This window comes from Callionymus lyra, chromosome 11 (genome assembly GCF_982586985.1).
Source record: "Callionymus lyra chromosome 11, fCalLyr1.hap1.1, whole genome shotgun sequence".
NCBI classification, from domain to species: domain Eukaryota; kingdom Metazoa; phylum Chordata; class Actinopteri; order Syngnathiformes; family Callionymidae; genus Callionymus; species Callionymus lyra.
The window spans coordinates 20988833-21011936 of NC_141828.1; the positions used below are offsets into that span (position 1 = coordinate 20988833).

Genomic DNA, 23104 nt, shown 5'->3' on the forward strand with positions numbered 1-23104 from the left:
AAATTCTATTCTCCCTCATGTCGACTAAGGGTTGGGATTATTTTCAGAGTAATCTGTTCCTTTGTAGAGTTAAAGACAAAAATGTTTGTTCATTTTAGTGTAGTGACTGGGGCTCAATTGTCTTCATCTTCATCCAAAAATACATTTAAAAACATCCAAATACCTCCATACTGCACGCTGTAACTTCCATCTTGTATTGAAGCTTTAAATCAATAAGTCTTTATTTTAAGATTGTTTGTAGCAGAAGCTCCACGTCCCTCAGCTGTGGCTACAAGTTCATCCTCATTCAAACGCATTGCAAGTGTCCGTGCGCAACATTTATGCTTTCGGCCTGGTAGCTTCTGCTATAAATTATCTCAAAATATAGAATTATATAGACCTTATGAAAGTCGCAAACAGGCTCAGTCTTTTTTTGTCCAAAAATACACTCTCAAAAAAGTATTTTGTCTACACAGGGAGAGCTCACTGAGTGTTTCCTGTCTGTGTAGCATGTTAGCTTTCTAGCGTTTGCTACAAACAATCTTAAAATATACAGATTTCTTTAAATTTCTTTAGAAAGATTTCTAATGTCGAGGCTTCAATACAAGATGGACGTGACAGACGAGCAGTATGGAGGTATTTGGATGTTTCTAAGTGTCTTTTTGGACGAAGATGAAAACAACTGAGCTCCAGTCGGTACATTAAAATGAAAAAACATTTTTGTCTATAACTCTAAAAAGGAACAGATTACTCTGACAATAATTCCAACTCTTAGTCCACATGAGGGTGAGTAGAAAATGAGTGAAATCTTGGTTGAACTATCCCTTTAATTGTAGTTTAAAACTTAAGTTAAAAAACTAGATCAAGCCTAGATGTTTGATTTAGTTTAAAAAAGTTTCAGGAATCATCAGGCGATACTGGGTAACAAGGTAAAGCTAAAAGGAATCTATATCGAAATCTAACTACCTGCTTTAGATTTAAAGGAACAGTGTCTTTATTTCTATTAAAAAAAATAAGATTATTTTATCAAAAATATTGGCACGTTTTTTGTAGAATGACCTAGTTAGCATTAAAACGACATGTCTATTATAACTATGATAATTATAATTATTGAATTAAACCAAGTAAATGCATTTCGTTAATAAGATTGTGTCAATTTTAAGTGTAATACATAGTTACAGATGAACTAAATCCGGATAGTAGATCCTTGTTCTCTCTGTCGTGATCATTTGAACTAAACGAATTAACCGACGACACCAAATTCATCATCGTCGTTAGCCCTCGTGCACCATCTGCCCTTCGGCTACTGTTGAAAGTATTTGAGTATTTGCTCCGTCAAGATTGTATATATATATAAATATATATATAGCCCCCGTGTTCCGGTGGCAGCCTTGGCGGCGCTGGTGCAGGTCTATGATAACAAAGACCATGTGATTTATGGCCTGCTGTGAAAGCACAACTTGATGAGATTAAACAATTTCATAGCACAAGTGTTTCTCAGAGGGGCCTTCTGATTTGTGGCAGCTACACGGACGGTAAATCAGGTTTATATATCTGAACGCGCGCTCAGCAAAGGAGTGCAATTACTATTTAAGACAGCTACTTTTTTTTATTTAATTTCTTATCCCGGAGCTGTCACGCCGCCACTCACCTTCACAAGTCCTTCTGAGGTAAAAAAAAAAAAAAAAAAGGATGGGGAAGTCAAGGAGGGGAGGGCGAGGGCGCTATCTTCCCTCTGCAGATTTTCATAAAACAACAACAACAACAACAAGATGACGGCCACCAGCAGCACGACACGGGCGACCGTCGAGCAGGAAGAGGAGAGCTCCATTTTTAATGTTCGCCTGCTGCTCCGTGTAAATGGAGGAGGCAGAGTGTAATTAGAGCGCCGGGCTTCGCTCCGTGCCATAAAGATGACATGGTGTAATGATACAGCTTACAGGCCCGCAGAGGGTTCTGTCTCGCCACGCAGAATCTGGGTCGTTTGTCGGTGACTTATGATCGGTGTGGAAGATGACAGCGTTATCACAGCTATGTTGGAACTCAAAAGATGAGGGCGCGGGGAGATCTACTGTTGTCAGGGAGCTGTGACACATCACTTATCTTTTGTTTTACGCCACCGCACAATTACATGTTGGTTTAGCTCGGCTAAATATGTCGCTCTTTGCTGATTATTTTCAACCTTTTAAATGTATCTCTTCTCTATGTACTGAATATTCCTTTCTTATGTCATACTTTATTATTTGTTTTAATGATCCCTGCATAATTTTATTGGTTAACTGTAATAAATAAATTGCAATAAATGTCTGTAACATGTAGTTGTTCTATCCCTCTGCTGCCCGGACCATGAATATTGTTCAATTAAATTAATTAAATTAATTCTTAATATATACATTTACATGCCATCTTATGGTAATGTTTCTTATTTTATTTTAATACATTGTATACTTTTAATCTATTTAATTGGTATTTTCTTATTTTCATATCCTGTGATGCCACCACGACATATTCCTGTGTTGTGTTTACAACGCTGGCAATCACTTTGTTTTATTGTGTCGGTGTAAAACAAGTTAAGGACAATATTAAAAGAATTTCCATTGACTTAAATAAAATAGACACTTCAATTTAGGTTCAAATGATTAAATAAATGCAGATCTTTGATAGCGACTAATACATGATGTATAAAAACACAAGTGTAATACACTGTTTAAAGTTTTTAAGGATTAATTGTAACAAATTCTACCAAACGTTAAAAAAAAAATTTAAATCAGGTAATTTAGAATTTTTGGAATATTTTCCATTTATTCTCACTTGAAATTTGGTCATTTTTGCATTACATTAGTATCGTTAACTTGTGTTTAAAACATGATAAATCTGATGAGAATCAATTAAAAATAAAAAATGATACTACTAAAAGGTTTATATATATATTTATATATATATATATATATATATATATTAATTAACATACCTTAACCAGATACTTCAGCAGACAGAAAAATGCAAATAATGTTGTATGGTGTTGTGTTGATCCTTGTTGTTGTTGTGGTTCATGTGTTGAAAAGAGTGATCTTTGTCAATAATAAACCATGAGATTACAGATCTCTTAAAACCACAGATTAAATCTTTGTAAATTATACATTGTGAGTTCAAACTTGCTCTATGCTTCTGTTGCAGCTCTAGTGGTACAAGACTCTTAAAAATGTAGCTTTATTGGTGCAGTATTTTTGGTGTAGCCCAGGCTACCTGGGACACAAGGCAGGGGACGGCAGCCGTCTTTTTACGAAAAGAGTAGTTTCGGTGTTTGGTTTAAAACTGTGGGAAGAAACCGGAGTGCCTGAAGGAAACGATACAAGCCTATGAAAGTACATGTTGATTTTATTGCTGCCCACATATTTGTAAAGTGGATAAAAGTCGATAAAACTAAGCAAAAGTCTGGAGAGTTTGAATAATACCAACCAGTTTGAAACTGTTCTTGTTTTAGACGAACCCACTTTATGCAGAGATGAAAGGCAAGTGTCATTCTCTCGGGGTGAGATGTCGCCTGAGAAAGTCTGGATTATGATTCATTATCGTGCGTTTACTCGATCAATTTATCTCCCAAATACAAACACCCTCGAGCACAAACAAGGATTCCTTTTGAACTGCGTTACATCGAGGTCAGAGATCTGCCTACACATGTTGTGCGTGAGCTTTAAAACAGTCCAGGCGAGTGTGTGTTTAGAAGTGTGTGTGTGTGTGTGTGTGTGTGTTCCAGGGTTGAAGATGCAAGTGGTGCATCTGTCTGCATCATCACATATCTTCCCGGAAAACATCAAGAGATCTCATTATTTTGACACGTCTCAGGTTTTCTTCTTTCTCCCTCTTTTCTTTTTTTTTTTTTTTTTTCTTCCTGTATGCCTTGAGTCAAAATTAGTTTTCATTCCTCCTGTGATCTTACTGACTGAAGCCGGCTCAAAGAGAAAGAAAATCGCCGTCTCGGTAGCGGGGCTGAGTCAAACACACACTTCACACAGCGGCAGTCTGAGTTAAGCATCGCTAAGTAACCTTCACATTTCACTCGTGTGAAGAGCTAATTTCCTTTAAGTTCACATGTCACTTTTTTGTGCCTCTTTTTGTGGGTCCTCTTCAAATGTCTCTCGGCGTCTAATTGCATAGGAAACATTGGAGACAAGCCGGTGTGACAGGCCCGCTCCCGGATTCTTCAATTATTAAACATCCAACACTCGCGAAAACAGGCCTGACGTTCGCTTCAGCCTCTAATCGAAACAGAAAGCGTCATGATATGCCATACTCCTGAGTTGCTGTGGTTTTGTGAGTTCAGGTGAAAACGGATAAACAAGAAAAACATTTTTTTAAAAGTCAGCATGTTCCACGACTGATCCATAGGGGGCGACATCACGAGATTCAGTGTGTTTCAGGTTCAAGTATTTTTCTGGATTAAAGATACTCGGAGTGATCTGTAAGAAGTGCTTGAAAACAGAACACATAACATTATAACTTTATATATATGCGTTTAAAGTTTTTTAAAAAGTAGTAGAAATGTTCTGCAGCTATGACGTAAGAGTTTAAAAGTTTTTCTATCTACTGTTTTAAACTTTGATGTCCATTCAAAGTATACGTTTAAATGACTTAAATACTATTTATTTCAAAATCATTGTGGTTGTAAATTATATTGTCTGGCATCTTCATACTAACTAACCATAATTCAATGTTATTTTGCTCAATAATCAGTGGTATTTAATTTTTCCTTTTTATGTTTTTGGTTCTTTATCTTACCTAATTATAATAATGAAATTGTCTGATCGATATCTAGGTTATAACTTGAAGAAATATGAAAACGACCATACATTGTAGTAGTTGTAAAACTACTATTGGATTTTATTTTATTTAATTAAGTAGTTTTTCTTTAGTTAAGTTCAACACAGCTTTAGATCAGGATCTAATTTAATTAGAAAAACTTTAATTGTCAGTGTTGAAAACATAACAAATGAAGTTGTTGTGGTGGTATTACAGAATATAAAAAATGAATAACATGATATAAATAAATTAATAGATTTATTAAATGAAATATGATCATCAATTTGTTTTTAAAATCCCCTGAATAATTTAAGAAATTGGTTAACTGTAATAAATAAATGGCTATAAATCTCTGTAACTTTGAGTTGTTATGTTGATGTAAAACTTGACAGTATTTAAATAAGTTAAATTGACCTATAATAAAATAACCATCTTTATATGAACTTTAATTTTGGTTGGGATGATAGATTTATTCTCACTTGCATTTTTACAATTTTTATTAAACATCAGTGTATTCATAAAAACTGTACTGCCAATGTTGTAAACACAACACAATTTATTGTGTTGGCATTGCAGAATATACAAATGAAATAATATAAATAAAATAGAATACAATCAATTAAAAGAAAACAAGGAACATTGCCATCAAGTGACATAGAAATAAATGTAAACTACAAACTTTTCAATTGTAAAAATAAGTCCTTTCGACTGTTTTTAGATAAGGAAGTTTTTGTTTTCAAACATTTGTCCCTCGTTTGTTTTCATGCTATCAAATACGTCCGTCTTCTGAAAAGTTTAGACTTCCAGGATTCATCACGTTCAAATAACTTTGGATATGTAATAATAACACTAATAAATATTGCATTTGAACTATTTATAGAATCTTATTTTGAACAATATTTGGTTAAATGCACCAATGAATTCAAATTTAACATAAACAATTTAGGAAAAGTTAGTTTACTTACAGGTTTAGTTCCCTGAAAATGAATTAATAAGATGAATATAACACATTAGAAAAGTTATTGTTCTTTATTTGTTTATTTTGACTGCGTTACAGTTATTTTATGTGATTCAATGTTTGTTCTGTTCTCTCCTGAGTTGGAACGATTGGAAAGGTCAGACTTGGCGAAAAGATAGGAAACAGCTGCAGGCTAATTGTTCTGCGCTGCCGTAACGTGGGCTTACATTTCTTAAGTCACCTGCACTTATTCCGCGAGACGCTCCCCGGGAAAAGGTCGAATGACTTTCTAAATTTCCAGCTCAAAAAGAAACACGGCCTCATTACCATCCGTGAGTCATGGCCACGGATGATTAACGTCCGGCAGCACTCAACCTTTGGCCGCCTCGGCCGCACACAGAACCCTCCGCGGTCCTCTGTTGCCGGTCTCGCTCCATGTGCCTCCGAGCCCAGAGCGAAACATCAAAACAGTTGCTCTTGTGATCATTGATCATATGATACATTCACTCAGAGCCAGTTCATTGGAGTAGAACTGGTAAATCATTAAACACACGCTCAGCAGTCGTCCTGCTGGGCCCGGCTTTACTAGCCACGAGTGCAGCCGCCATTACATCAAATGTTCTTCCCTCTGCCATTACCTAAGAAAACACGAGGACTACTCTCTCCTGCGCACAACAGCAATTTAAAACACATTACATTTCCTCTGTCTCCCCCACCCCCCAAGCCAAACGTATCAGGCTCACAATTGAATTTGGACACTTTGAAAATGATGATGAATCGTTTGAGCAAAGCAGGTTTGATTTTAAAGGCAAATGTGAATTTAAGAGGTAAGTTTTTTAACATCCAAATGTAATACTTTGCAGATTACTACACTGCAATATTAGGTTTGGTTTTTGCAAAGAGGCAGGTTTGTTGTTAATGGTCGCGTATGTGCACGGATATGAGGTGAGCAATAGAAGTTCATCTTATTGTTTTCTTAACACTATGATCTCTCTTTAAAAAAGTTTTATTTCTTTAAGTAATACTTCACTACAGTACATGTTGGCATAACCACCAGTACCTGTAGGAACTAAATAAGATTTTATAAAATAAGGTTTTCACCCCCAAAATCTGCATTAAAGGCAAGTAAAAGTTGTATCTAATGGTCTTGTTATCCGAGGAAATGTGGATTTAACTTTCCAAAGAAAGATAGTCGACGTCCAGAAACTACTGTTTAAGCTAACATGTTGTATCACTGTAACCATTTTAGATTTAGAGTCGCGTTGCTGTTGTAACAAGCCTGCCATGTGTATAACATCCTTTTCATTGATTTCATGTAAACACAGATTTTATTTTGTTTTTGTTTTTTCCCTGAATCACTTTATTGAAATAGGATAGGGAAGTTTAAGGTATGAAAATCTGCTATTTATATTAGGACAAGACAGCTGTCCAAATCTTTAAGAGTAACAACGTTCCGGCATGTTTATCATACAAGACTCTTGCATTAAGTTTTTACAAGATGCTATTTATATTTATACAGGATGCTGGATGGATGGATGGATGGATGGATGGATGGATGGATGGATGGATGGATGGATGGATGGATGGATGGATGGATGGATGGATGGATGGATGGATGGAAGGATGGATACTTTATTGATCCCACGTAGGAGAAATTATTTTTGTCCAGCAATAATAACACATCCATCCATACAGACACAAATACATGTAAAAACCATCACATAAATACAATAAATACATACAAAACATATAAAAAGACATGAATAAATCATTCAAAAGTTGCCAACAAAAATTCAAAAGTGCATTTTAAGCATATATTTACTTATTTTATGTAGTCACTACTTTAAATAAAATAACAATATATACGTTTATGAGACTGATGCAAACTTTCACTGCCCCTCTTTGCAACACACTGTATAACTGAACACTATCACTGCGATGAAAAATGAACATAAAACACATGGACTTTCAATACAGTTCTATTTGCTAAAATTGCATGAATGAAGAGGATGTTTGTCAGGTGATACGACATAAACGCTCCTTTTTGTCAAGTTTATATTGTGGGTTTGATTAGTTTACTGTTGTCCTTATTTTTTAAGTTATTTACTATACTTTCAAGTTTCAGTGATCAATGGTGAAAAAAAACAGTGTTAAACAGAAACGGTAGAAAAATGTTGTATTTAAAAAAAATTCTGTATCGGCCCAAAAAACGATAATCAGTTCTCCCCTGATTTATCTAATTATATATTTTGTATTAATTATTGTTCTTCCATTTTTCACAATCTGTTTTATCACCGCATCCAAACTTACATACGTACAATCTGCCTTTGTCCTTCTTTCATAGAAAAGTTACTTTTCCTGGTAACTGGTTACTTTGAAAATATCGTGTTACTGACTTACTTTTGAAAAAAGTAACTAATAAATGTAACTAAGTAACTATTTAAAGGTAGCTGCTTTGGCTTAAGTCAAATATAGCTAACATACCTTTGATGAGTATTGTGTTGTTATCTGGTTTAAAAAAACTAAAAAAAACTAACCTAATGCTAGTGACATATTATTTAAAGGCGTATCAACAAAATACACTAAATTATTGTTTAAAAAAAGGTTTTTTAGTGGTGGATCCTCATCTTAATATTATCCATACCACTGACAATTGAGTATTTTAATGTATAGAATGTAAAATTGTGTCTAAGAAGCTGAATCCAGTGGAGGCTTTTGAATGTACTGCTTAACTGAATTAAAAAAAAAAAGTGCAGTTTATGAATGAAAATGAAACAAATGAGGGTAGTTTATTAAACACCAATCTTAATGTGTTAGTTCACCACATACTAGGTTTAATATTCAAAAACCAACGAAGGAATTCTGTATCTGCAGCCGCGAGCTATTTACGTGTTCACAGTTTATCTCTCAAAGTGTTGTGTTTCTTTGTGTGTAACGGCAAAACTTCAGAAGGATGAGACGCGAATCATAAAAAATTCAATCAAGCAAACAAATAAACGTGTCATGCCGAGCATTAAACGTTGACTCGAATAAGTGCACAAGTCGCGTCCCCTCTGATCTCTAACATGATCAGAAAGCGGCACCAGTTTGCCGAGACAAGACACGAAGAGAAGGGGAGCGAAGGAAAAAAAAAAAAGAAAAAAGTTCCATGCGCAGAGACAAAAGAACTATTTTGATATAGACCCAGAGAGAAAACATATCAAAAGACATTTTTCTACATGTCTTTTGCAAGTACAAAAAGCTGAAATGGTGTCAAGAGAAAACAAAACAGAAGGCTTGTTTCTTCCAACAATTGCTTTAAGCTACAAAAATCTCCTTGAGTCCCTAGCCTCTACTCAATGTCAGCCTCCCCCTCCCTTCCACCCTCTTCATTTCTCTCTTTTCCCCTTTTTTTTCGCTCTCGGAGGCAGGACAGGGTCCTCTTTGCACCCTGATAGGTTGCGAGCTGATGCTTAGCAACAACATTCCTGTGCCCTAAGTAGCAGTAAGCCTCTGGCTGAACTCTTTGATGTGGCTGTCAGGCCACATTTATTTCCTTTTAGCACTTTGTCTACTTGTCCAGATGTATAAGGAGATAAAAAGGGCTGGTGTTTACACTGGTCTCCCTCTGTAGCGCGCCTGTAATTAGATTGTATTGCTGGTCAGTCTTAAGGAGGGAGGTGAGGCCGGGCAGGAAGGAGCTGCTGGGGTTGAGGGCCTCGGAGGCACGGCCCCGCGATCTTCGTTTTCAGACGTTATCTCTTTTAAAAATACAAAGCTCACTCCCGTGGCGATGGAATTGAACAGCCTCGGTCACCGGCCAATACAAAAAGTTCATTAAACTAACACTAAAAGTGATAATAGAAACACTTGGATGTAGAAAGTACTGCTAAAAAAAGTATTATTTACGCTTTCATGAAGATATATTTTCTGAATTATTCAAGGGCAGCTTTATTCACCAGTATTTATTGATATACAGTATTTACGTGGAATCTTTTGTGGCTGTCGATGTCTTCGGAATTGGTTGGACAAAATATAAAACCAAAGTGCAAAGAAAAGAAGAAACTCCAAACAGTGCTATAAATGGAGTATAAATAAATGATATCGCACTTTGAGAAAACATAGAATAGACTTTTGTTGAGCTTAGATATATTTCACAGGATGATGTTTTAAAGGGGTTACGAGCCTTATTTTAGAAATGTGACTTTAGATGTCAAACTAGTCACTACAGACTCTTCGCATTTATTGTCTGTCATTTTCTTTTATGTTGTCTGAGTTCTATTCCAATGGAGTTTTGTGTGGCCAAATGTTACTCAGAACATACAACTTTATTAACATTTTTTCTTTTTCCTAGTACTGGTTTGAATACATGCTGCCAATGAGCAAGTTACTGTTCAGCATTAGTTTGTCTAGTACATTTCCAGGTAGTTTTTTTTGGACGGATAGAGATGGCAAGCGAAAAGAAAAGTTGTACAATTAGCTCTTGCTTTTAGATTTTAATAAAAGGCACAATTATCGTTTTTACTTGGGTAACGTTCACAAAAGTCAAGATGTATTCATTTAATTCGTAGTGAAGGTTGTATGCATGACACTTAGTATCGTCAAATGACAATAACATTTTTGTAGCGCTGGATTTTGAAGAACTGTCAATTGTATGGATATAAAAATATATATATTTTTAAAGTTTTGCTAGTACCTTTAATGCTGTTCTTTATTGTCTTTTAGATCTAACCCAATGGAGGTTTGTGGGCCTCATGGTACTCAGAACGTACGTGATTATTGGACATTGATTTATTTTGAGACAAAAACAAAAAACCTCTTTTTAAAAGTACTTGTTTTTTTTTCGATCCACTTCTTTCTACCTGGTGCTGGTTTGAATCCCTGCTGCCATTGCACAAGTTACTGTTCAAAAATGAGTTCACGTCTGGTAAATTTCAGACTTTGAGAGAAAGCAAGCATCTCTATAGAAAAGTGCATTAGTTCTTTTCCTTTTTTTCTACTACATTATTTATAAAAGTTTCAATTATCATGTCGACTGAGCGGAGCTGCAGTCCCATCATTTGTAGTAATGATTTACAAAAAATGTTAGCGCTGGATGTTACCACAGTACTGTCAAGTGTAGGGATGTAAAAACAAACTTTAAATTGATCTAGAAGCTTCGACAGTTTTTGCTAGTACTTCTAAAGCTGCTCTCTTTGAGTTTTTACTTTTCTTTTCTTTTATTTCGTCCCCGTCTTCTCCTGGATGGTTGGGAGTAATAACCGTGATTGCCGGTGGCTTCATCAGCATTTATCCCTCCAACATCACATGAAGGTAGAAGACAGACTTGTGTGATGTATCATCCTCTGTCAGGATCATCTTTCATAACGCCGCCCATGGAGATTCTCCTCAGCGCTGTAACTCATGTCCACACACACACACACACACACATAACATCACACTCTCTTTCTCTGTCCGGCCTTTTATTATCATGGAGACTCCCGTGCGTGTAAATTCGTGCCACATTATAATAAGCTGCGGCGATAACTCACACTGTACGGAGACAATAATGATGTGAACACTCAGCATATGCCCCGGGCCGAGCAAATTAAAACAATGCTCAGCTTGATGAGCAGACTAATCTGGACAGCAAGAGAGAGACTGCAAGAGAGGCAGAGATGAAGGTGGTCTGGCAGCGTCTTGAATAGACAACGCAGCAGCACCTCCCCCTGTCTGGAGGTGGAACAGCTCCAAGAAGATTGAATTGATTTGAGTTTCTTCAGTGCTTTTCTCGTATTTTTGTCTTACCTTTCTGCTCTTCTTAGTGCTCAAGACTTGGTCTAGCAACCAGACACTGTACACAACATAAAACTGTTTTATATATATTAAATATATATATACAGTATATATATATATATTATACATGGACCCCGGACTTGCACTAAAAACAGTAGAGGTAAAAGGATTATTTCACCCAAAAACTAAGGGTAGGGATGATTTTTAAGAGTAATTTGTTCTTTTTTAGAGTTATAGTTAAAAAGTGTTTGTTCATTTTAATGTAGCGACTTGAGCTCAGTAGTCTTCGTCTTCATCTTCGTCCAAAAAGACACTTAAAAACATCCAAATACCTCCATACTGCTCGTCTGTAACGTCCCTATTGTATTGAAGCCTCGACAAGAGAAATTGTTTGAAAGTATGGAGTAAAAAATGAGTGAGATTTGGATTTTGGTTGACTTATCACTTTAAATACAGGAAAGAATAGTGAAAAAAAAAGCGTTTTTCTACAAATTCAAATAAATAATCGAAAAATTAATTAATTAATTTGTGTTTCTTTGAAAAAACCTTGATCATTTACATTTCATGGTGTCAAAATTTTGCCGTTTATATTCCTTACATTGACTCTTCTGTACTTCCTTTGTCCATTATCAGAGCTCTCGGTCAATAAAAGTAAATAAAGGAAGCTAAGACACTCACGCTGACTTCAGGTAATGTTCTGTCCGGACTATTGAACGAAGGAAAATTTAAGCAAATGTACTCAAGCGAACATCAGCGGCATTGATTTGTTGGTACTCAGCGGGCGTGAAGCGAGTGGACGGTAGAACGCTGGGATGAATCGGGGTGGCTGGTGAGCGACTTTAGGGATTAAAAAGCAGGATCCATCCGAACCATGATTCAAGCTCCATGCCACCCCGGCGCTTCTCCTTTAACATCTGCCTCAGACTGTGGGTGGTGCTGCTAATAGTGCCGCAACAAAGAAGATTAATTGTGGGCAAGCAGGATTAGGAGGAGCTGTGTGGGGCCAAGTGGGCCGGAGGAGGCCCCGGGTGTGTGATCATTCGAGCCAGAAGAGTGCGTGGAGGGATCAGATCTACCTGGATTGTGATGTGATTTTCTTTTTTTGTTAGGATAAAACAAATTGTTAAAATGGCTCAAATTTACAGTGAAACCACACAAATATTAATAAAACTTTAAACAACGACATTTTGAAAAAAAAAAAAATTAAAGGTTGAGATTTTTGTGTTTTTGAGACTTGTTAGTAAAGTTAGCTAAATAATCCTAAATTCCAGCCAGTGACAGAAACTGACAAATTATATTTTGGTCTTTCAGAATGCTTCTAAAAATATAATGTAAACTGTTGCAGTAAAATCCCATATTCAGAAATCAAACGTGGCAATATGTTCTAGTTAAGCTGGGATATAAAAAATGTAATACAACAGAGAAACTACATATATGTATGTCTACAACTTCACCAACAGCCAAAACTGCTCTGGCCAAGTCTGGTGGTGGGGTCAGGACTGCAGACTTCTGGACAAAATTCTCTCTTGAGAGTCTGATTCTAAACCTTTCCAGGGTTTCCTCTAACTATTCTCTAATGTAACTGGGACAACTTGTGCACCACGTGATCCGTTAATGACAGTAAAGAGTGAAAAATGAATGATGAACCATCTTCATATTCTTCATATCCGTCCTTTAACATCTTTAAGTCCATACAATGGATCAAATCAAAAGCTTTACCAGCTTTACCAGTTAAAGTGCTTTAAAGAGAAATATATTCCGCTTCCATCAAACATATATTTGTCGTTTTATCAGACGCTAATGCCTTTTGGAGATCTTATCTCCCAGAATATAATGTGATCTTTAGTCTTCTTCAAAGTGTCTTCTCTGCCCACGAGGACTATGTTTCCATTTAGAAGCGCCGCTCTTCCATTTCTCAAGGTTATGCATGGGCATGTAGAGGAACAACAATAAAAGTGCAGCAGAGAAGCGTCTCTAATACCCATTTGTCAGTTGACTTAGTGGCGATGATTAAAAGGCCGGTCCATTCCTTCCTGCAGGAGAGGAAAGTATTTCTCCAAAGGCATCAGATATCGCTGTGTCATGACAAAGTACCTGCTCTCGCTGCGGTGAAGAAAAGGGGAAGTTAAAGACCTTGAAAGTGCATCAGAGAAATACAGCATGAGAAACTCTTGACCTGTTTGGAAACGTGTTGCTAGATTAAACTCAACTAACTGTGGGTGTGACTGGTTGTCTGTCCATACGTCTCCGGGGATAGTTAAGTGGGCATGATACCAATAAATAATAATAATATTCAGATGAAGGCAATTAATATGAGTTATGAGTTATGATGCTTTTTTAATTTTGATTCATTCTTTCTGAAACATTAGCCTTATCAACAGTAGTTACCTAAGTTATACTTTGACTCCTCTGTCAAGGATGCAGTGCAATCCTCTTCTCTATGTTAGCTGGTAAAATAAAGTAGGCAAGCGATGACCGGAAAGAAGAGTAAAGGGAAACGTTTTTCGTGATTCATTTCTAAATCTTATTATGATTGTTGCGCAGGAGGGAGTCGACTCGAAAAGATGAGAGGTCACAAGGTCACCGGGATGTCTGGGTTTAGGGACGCGGCCCTCCATAGTACATCACAAATTCACAAAAATCATCTCCAAGAACATCAATGATCTCACGATACTTTCATACATGATACAATGTGGGTTTTTCCCCATATACTGAAGCTCCTCCTAAGATATGACTTGTTTTCCCGAAAGTTCCCTGATTCCCCAATAACAACGGATGTTACCACATTATTGTACCGTATTTGGCCATCCTGTCTTCTGCTCCATCCACTTCTGGCAGGGTTTCCTGAAAGTGTGCTCTGGTCACATAGCTGCTCCTTTAACCCTTAATTCTCCACGACATGGTGTAGCGATGTATATATTTGGACATTAACCACAATAAGAGACGTGTTTTGAGGAATAACTAAACCTTGGAAAATAGGATAACTGAGCAAATCTTCACGCTCTAGTAGAAGAACTCACAATTCTCCGATCTTTAAAATTGTTCACTGGCTGCCAGTTTCTGTCAGGATAAAACTTACTTACTTACTTACTTTCATAGTTATTCGTGGTCAGGCTCAAGTATATAGTTTATGGAGTATTGTTTTGATTGTTTAAGTGCTTTGTGTCCCTGGTCTACAAATATAAGTCACTTACTTACTTACTTGAAGCCACAACCGAAGTCTTCTCTGTTTTGAAGTTGGTTCCGTATAAATATTCCGATTTTTTTTTACAAAATACAATTTAATATATCTCTTCAAGTCCAACACATGTTAGTAATATTGGGGTAGTACATTCTTCAGAATAAACTCTCTGGTGTCAATAATGTGAGAATATAAATAATGTCTTGAGAAAAAGAAAAAATAAATCAAACAGTTTGTCAAGGTTTAGTTATTCCTCAAAACAATGTCTCTCATTGTGGATAATGCCCAAATATATCAATCGCTAAATCACAATAAGATTAAAAAAGTGATCATGTAAAAATGACAATAACTAGATGGGTATGGATCCCGAGATTTCGTGTCAGGAGCCATATGTTGATGTGATGATATGAGTGGGGTAAACGGACATTAACAAATTAAAATATTAATATTATCTTGTGGCCAAGTCATGTCTGGGGCTCAGTAGAATACAATGGAATCACTAAAAATAAAAGATATTTCAAGTTTCAGGGTCCTTTTGAGTGCACGTTTGGGGACCAAAACAAATCTTGAGTCATTATAAAGGTTGTTGTTTGATTTGCTATAATAATAAGCTCCTTGAAAAACATGCTTAGTCTTTTTTTTTACTTTTTTTTTTTTTTTTTTTGCATCACACTGATACATCTGCTCTGTAAACTAAAAAAAAAAGTTGAACCCTGGGTCAAGGTGACTCGTTGGCCCGGAAACAAATGTGTTTGAGGTATACCTTATGTCTTCTCCGGGTCACCTTGACCCAGAGATAACGCAAGGGTTAATTTTTTGTATCCTCAATCTGTCATTTGATATGCTCTTTGATTGACGACAACCATTACTATTCTATAAATAATACAGTAAAGTCTGACATTTCTGTCCATTTCTCCATCAAACAAGCTTCTTCTTTTGAGCGTCCTTGAACTGTTGTTTTTCCATGTGATGACCTCCCTCCCTGTACAATCCTTACACTAACTCTCTTTCTTTCTCCATGTTCTTCCTCCAGCCGTCTAATGAGAGCAGATCAGAGAGTCACCCTCTACCCTACACTCCTCTACCCCGAGGTTCGAGAGATGCAAAGAACCACAAAGGTACGAGTTACAGCAAAGACCTTTAGGCTCTCTAACCTTTTCAAGGAAGCGGCTTCAGATGTTGCTCGTCCAAATAAACAGGAATCTCCCGCACAGTATTATCATGCATTAAAACAGAACCCCAGACTCATGGATTATGGAAATGAAAGTCAGAACCCTCCTGGCTGCGGCGAGTGGGAATCTATTGAACTCGTGTTCAACATGAAGTTATGCTATCTATTCTTATTGATCTCCCGTCATCTGTGCGGTTCGTAGATAGTGGAAATAAGTCCGGGTAATCAGGTCTGAAGTGAACGTATGCGTGGGAGCGCCGTGTTCATGTTCAGGATGAAGGATCCTTGATCTATTGGCAGACATTGATCCGACCTGGTATTGACCTGCGGTTGGCAGTTGATCTAATTGTGCATCAAACATTCTGAGAAGAATAATAGTCACTCATGAACTCCATATTGTAGGTGAACTGTTCAAAGGCCAAATGTTAGGTTAGCAGGAGATCAGCAACTGTGCACTAGAACACACGGTCTGTGAGCCACATGCAGCCCTGTGCCTATATTAATGTGGTCCTTACGATGGATAATAGCTTCTGACTGGTCACTAACCAACAGACATGCAATTAATAATTACCATATTTGTCTTCCCAGATAATACATTTAATTGATTCAATGTTGATTATTAGTCAGATTTGTTAGTGTTGGTTGGTGTTGAGTAATCCATGTTTAGTCAATGTTGATTTACTGTCACCATTTCAACATTAAAACATTGATTCAACATAAGACAAATAGATGATGGGGACATTTGTGGCATGGATTTGGACATCTGTGGCCAGTTGGGCACACTTCCAATGTTGTGTCAATATCAGATACCAATGTTTCCTGACCATGTTTCAAAATTGATTCAATGTACTTTTGGTTTTTCCTGGTTCTTTTTTAGGTGGCTGTGCTGGCCAGCTCTATAGCAGAGCCATAATTGTCTCTTATTATTTTTAATCCCCGTTTTTGGCACTTTTCACGTCCCGCACTGTTGAGCGCATAAAAACAAAACATACATGAAAACGTGCAGTTCAATCGGACTTGCACTGCTATAATTTTTTATCACCAGAACATACATTTTTCGCGACGTAACTCTAATTTGCTATTCAAACTTTTCAACTTCTTTATTTGATATTTTGTTTTTGTCACATACCAACAATAATATTGAAATGTTAAAGTGATAGTTCACCCAAACTTCACTCATCTTTTACTCACCCTCATGTCGACTGAGGGTCGGGATTATTTTTAGATTAATCTTTTTATTTTTAGAGTTATAGACAAAAATGTTGGTTCCTTTTATTATAGCGACTGGAGCTCAGTTGTCTTTGTCTTCATCTTCGTCTTTCAATCTTTCTCACTGACACTTGTAGTGTGTTTTAAAGAGGATAAACCTGTAGACTTGGAGCTTCCACTAGAAATAATCTTAAAATCAAGACTTATTTATCTTTTTGGCTTCAATACAAGATGGACATTAAAGACGGGCAGTATGGAGGTGTTTTTAAGTGTCTTTTTGGATGAAGATGAAGATGAAGACAACAATTAAAATTGACAAACATTTTTATCTATAACTAAGAAGGAGCAGATTACTCCGAAAATAATCTAACCCTTAGTCGACATGAGAGAGAGTAGAAAATTAGTGAAATTTGAATTTTTGGTGAACTATCCTTTAAATTAAATGTTTTTTAGTTCATTATATAAATTACTTTTATGCTGTGTTTTCCCTTAAAATATATTAGAAAAAGGGTTTTTACCTTGATAATTAAATCTGGTACTTTTGTACCTATTTAGGTGCTTATTTTATAATTATACCATCTTAATATGGTCCTAGTTTTTTTGTTCCTTCCCTTTGTAGTTTAGCTTTATTGCCCGTCACAACAGTCTCAGTATAAAATGTTGCTGAGTAATGGTTTTTTAAAACCATCTTTACATCCATTATCAAGTGAACCACTAAAAACAAGCCTCCATCTTTGACACAGTTGTTTCCATACGTCTGTTTTGCTATCCTGCTCATAAAGCATCCTCAGTGTTTCAGCTCGCCGACAGAAGGGCCTCGTGATTTGTCAGACTCGCCTACAACCGTTTTAAAGGTGAAGCGAACTGACACATGAAATATTTTCCCCCTCCATCTCAGATTTGAGCAACAGTGACAGTCTCCATTTGTTACTGTTACAATGTGGCACTGCACTCCTTGATAAGGAAGTCCTCAACTCTGCCCTTCAACTCCTTTCACACGTCTGTTACTTGCCTTCAGTTCATGTGATAATTTTCTTACTTTATCAAATGTATTTCTTAAATAGTTTAACTCATGCTGGGAGTGAATGATTTGCTTTTACTATATTTCTGTAACAATCATTAAACAATGTACGACATAGAATCTTAATCATGGCGACTAAAGTCGAATTCTTTCCCGTCCCTGTGTGCCCTCCCCAGTTTTACGTTATCACCTGTCTTGGAAGCCCCCCAGATTCAGGTGCCACAGGTAATTAGGCCTGGCTTGAAGCTCCCTGAGGTGGGAGACGGTTGGTCGTCTCCGCCGAGGCGACGACTACAGTGAAGCCTCAACACCAAATTCACTTCTGCTCAGGTTTAAACCAGAGGAGGAAGTGAAGAGGTGTGTGGGAGGAATGAATATACTCAAGGGTCTCTCACCCCCAACAGAGAAACTGGAGCAAAAGATCTAAAGTGTCACACATACAAAAAAACATTGTTTTTATAATGTGTAAAAGAGTTTTATCATCCTCCACTTTAACCTGTTTGATCATCCTCCAGTATCACATGTATTTTTATTCTTAAAATTTGACCCCAAGACCGGAAAATAAATGTGTCTGTGGTATCCCTTGTGTTATCTTTGGTTTAAGGTCAACGACTCCCCTGGCTTCAAGAAATACATATGCAGTTCAGTTCGTGGTGGAGGTTGTTCACCTTGACCCAGAGACAACAAAAGAGTACAAAAAACACATTTATTTTTCAGCCTCCAGGTCACCTTGATCCTGAAAAAACGGTTCAAGGGTTAAAGGTCAACTAATGTGATAACCCAACTCCCCTGACTCACTCTCATGTTTCAAATGTTGAAGTCTTCCTCTCCAAGATCCAGTAAGTCCCTCTTAATGACCATGTTTTGAACTTATTACTTTATAAAGTTCTCCCCGTCAAAAATCTTGGTGAATGAGAGGTTATAAGAGCGGAGTCCATTATGACATAATAATGTATATTTTATCATTATTTGTATTCCTCTTCTTCATTCACTTATCGGTCCACAGGTAAATAAAATAATCTACTATTTTGATTATTAATATTATTGTTATTATTGGATTTGTTCTAACATGTGTTGGTGAAACATTATTTTCCAAAATAAATTACCGGTAAATGAAATCCATCAGAGGATACTCTTGCCTTATAATATTTCATTAGTTAGAAAAGAAAAGAAACTAGAGAGCCAAAAAAATATAAAAATGTTTTCATATCATAGCAAAAATAGTATTAATTGATTCGTCTAGTACTACTGTCTATAGTATCAGAGAATGTTTAGAGAATAACAAGTAATTATATTTTGAATTCCACTGTATATACATGAGAATATCAAGGTACATATCAAAGTAGTTGACACTAATACTCATGAGAGAGCGACTCTGTGGTCGAAGACATGACACATAGAGGAGTCGGACTATTAGGTCTGACAAGAGGGGCCGGAGGATCCTTGAACACTGTCGCCTCAACTCTTAGTCTCACTGCTGGTTACAATTGTCAGCCCGATTCATCGTCCAACAGTTCAAGACCGACATTATTTTTCACTAAAATAATATCAAATAATTAGGATTAAAAAATAATCACAATAACATGTACAGAAGTCATTGTAGACGTTCAGTAGATGCTTCATTAATTATGAGTACAAACAACTCTCTAATACATTATAATAATGTCCATTGACGACCCAAATACACACACTCCTGCATAGAAACACACATGCACACAATAAATATACTCATTTATTTTAAAATCTATGCTCTAATTTTCTACATACGATTTGTGCAGAGGTCGTTGAAACTGCAGTTATTTGATGAAACCAGACGAACAGTAAACAGGAACTAGGGCCCCTTTAATCGTGCACTTTTTGGGCTCACATCCAACTGCTTCGCATGTATGTACCTTAAATGGTGCACAACTGTTGTTAAAATCCCGAGAGGATAAAACAGCCTTCAAAGCTCCAAACAAAAGAAGGAGGAAAAAAAAAATGGACTCCCTGACGAGACCCGTGGGGCACATCACATTTGCTTGGCGGTTCTCTTTCATTAAACGTCGAGCCGATCTGCACCGCAACGTCCCTCCGCGCCCCCGAAAAACACGGAGTCATGGGATCAGAGCCAAACTTAGAGTAAACTGTTTTACAGTTGCTGCACAACAAATAAACAAACATCTGGAAGCATTCAGCGCAGCCCATTAGAAAGGCTGTGGGCTTTGCCAAAAAGGGGTAAATGATGAGGAATGGGCTGTCGGGAGGCTGCTGGAGACGAGGGAGAGGCCAGATGACGGAGCGCTGGGTGCTAAGCACTGGCTTTTAGAGCTCAGCTGGGCTCACAGAGATCTACACCTGCTGCTATCTCCTCCTCCACCAGCAGACATCTGGCCGAGATACATGACTAATGGAGGCGTACACTGCTTGTGCTGGAACTTAACTGTTGTCATGAGGAAGAGGTGGGTTGATGGTTTGACTGATGGCTCAATGTTCTAAAGCTTTTTCAAGACGGTGTTTTGAGCTCTATGACGACAAAATCCCATCTGATGTCAGAAGAAGAATGTTGTGACAAATAAATAACCTGGCGACAATTATTAAAGCGATAGTTCACCCGTTCGCTACATTAAAATGAACAAACATTTTGTCAATAACTCTAAAAAAGAACTGATTACTCTGAAAATAATCCAAACCCTTGGTAGACATGAAGGCGAGTAGAAAATTAGAAATCTAGGTGAACTATCTATTTAATTTATTTGGCTGTGTCCCAAATCGCGTTCTCCAAGTGCACTGCTTTGCAGTACACATTAAGATAGTGCACGTGCTTGGCCAGTGTGTAAATACCATGCACCATACCTGCACTGAGGTTGATTCAGATCATTCTCAAAAAATGTTACAATTATTCTCTTTTTCTTTAGGTTAAAAAGAAATGTAATAGTGTTTTGTTCAAGTACTTTTTTAATCTTATAAATGCATTTCTAACATATAATCTACTTTACTTATTGTGGGATTATCTCACAACCTCCCAACACCCTTGCCTCCTCACAATGTATTCTAATAACTTCTTGACAGCTACAATAACATCTAAAATTGTTCTTACCGTTTTTAGAGTCCAAAGTCCTAACTTTTACTCTAATGGTATTCAATTGAAACTAAAATACTGGCATCAGAGATTACAAATGTGCAGTCGTCGATCATCCATAATTCATTCATTCATCCATAATTCCATTTTTTTTAAAGCCAATACTCTTGTCATACTTTTTATTTTACTTACTTTACTTTTATTTACATATATCCATATTTTACATTTTAAATACTTTTGACAAAATGAATAGCTTTTGGTGTTAATTCAGCTCAAGATTATATTTCAACCTCAAGAAGTTTTGCTATCGATTGTGCTTCTGTCTCACTACAAAGACCTTCCAAGATGCATGGATAGTTTTATGAATTATCTTGTCGTTTTCCCATTATCAACGTGTTGGTTTTTTCAGTTGTTTCCTAATCTTGAATTTGGGATTCCCAGTGATGGTTTAATTTGATATAAAATATGTATATTATCAAGGTATTAGCTCAGTCATGGAGGATAAACTGGGACATAGTAGCTTTGAATAAACACAGAAAATATTTGTCTGATGATGTTTAGCCGTCCCTCCCTGGAGCGGCTACTCTCGGTAGCATGAATATCCATTATGTTTGTCATATTGAGATGGATGATCGGAGACAGAACGGGACGACCTGGCCTCTCGGTCCATCACTCTGGCCCTAATATCCCAGCCTATTGTCCACTTCCAAAGCCATGATAGCTCTTCTTTTGGCAGCGAGCCTCCCCTTGTTATTACCCAGTGCGGGTGCATCCTGCACATCTCCTCCTCCAGCAGCCGCCAAGATTAAAACACCGCCGTAACCTCTTCAACTTGCGTGACAGGCCTAACTGCTGATCTCTGATGTGCCAGCTTTGAGGAAGCTGCCTTCCACCAAGTGTCATTATCCCTCCATTATAGGATGGCACTCCTCTCGCACTTTCTGAATAATTCTGTTTGTGTCGACTTTGGGGAAATGTCACTGACACTATTGTTTCCACCCGACCGTTTGATGTAGCTGCGAGAGTTCGCCGAGCACCTTCAGTTCCTCGGCTGACGTCGGACGTACGGGGCGAAAAGTTAAAATGAAAAGATGGAACTGTCAACTTCAGAGCTATTCGGGAGTGTTCGCTTCCACATCTCCTGTCACGAAAGTAAATATTCCCCGCTCTGATATACTGACTTCTTTTATAAATATTCCAGAAGAGCTTTGAGTGAACAGTTTTGCCATCAAGAGTGGGGGGAAAGGATCAGATCAAACTTTGTCCTGATGGTTTCATTTATTGCAGCTGAGAGGTAAAAAGTTTGTACATGCTTTTTTTAATGGAACTAATGTGAAAACCCAACTTTTTTCACTCGCATGTTTCAAATGTTGAAGTCTTCCTCTCCAAGATGCAGTAAGTCTCTCATCAAGACCACTTTTTGAATTTATTACTTAATAAAGTTCTCCCTCATCAGAAATCTCAGCGAAGGGGAGGTTACAAGACCGGAGTCTATAATGACGTAATAATGGCTTCACTCCTTCTCAAGCCAGCTGTAATCATGCCCCCCTTTGTTTATACAATGAGTCCCTTGGACTTCCAGGATTGATGACAAACCTCAATTCTTGACCAATCAAAGCAGAGTGGGTGTGGTTATGGTCAATAACATTGAATCTACAGAAAAACAGTGTTTTAAGTGGGCGGGGCTTAAAAACATTTTCTAATGTTATTATTTAAATGAAAAAAGAGTTTTGTACAAACAGACACATACTGATGAGAACAATAGAGTCCAACATCTATTTAAGACACAATTAAATCACATTAGTTGCCCTTTAAATAAAATTTAGTTGATTACCAAATACGCTATTTTAAATTCTAAATGATATAGATGTTTATATGTTCTTTAATTACAATAGTTTAAAAATTGAAATGATGAATATACATATTTTTTATTCATCATCATTTTAAACATGTCATTTCTTTTTAAATAAAAT

The 23104-nt window shown here is 36.9% G+C and overlaps 1 protein-coding gene across 1 annotated transcript in view; it reads left to right on the plus strand.

Moving 5' to 3' along the window:
* The window catches only part of lrmda (leucine rich melanocyte differentiation associated), a 262398-nt gene that overhangs the window by 219011 nt on the left and 20283 nt on the right, over positions 1-23104 (plus strand). Inside the window, exon 6 of the mRNA XM_087803117.1 lies at positions 15706-15790. Coding sequence (XP_087659243.1) covers positions 15706-15790 — 85 coding nt within the window. The remainder of the gene's footprint in view (positions 1-15705; positions 15791-23104) is intronic.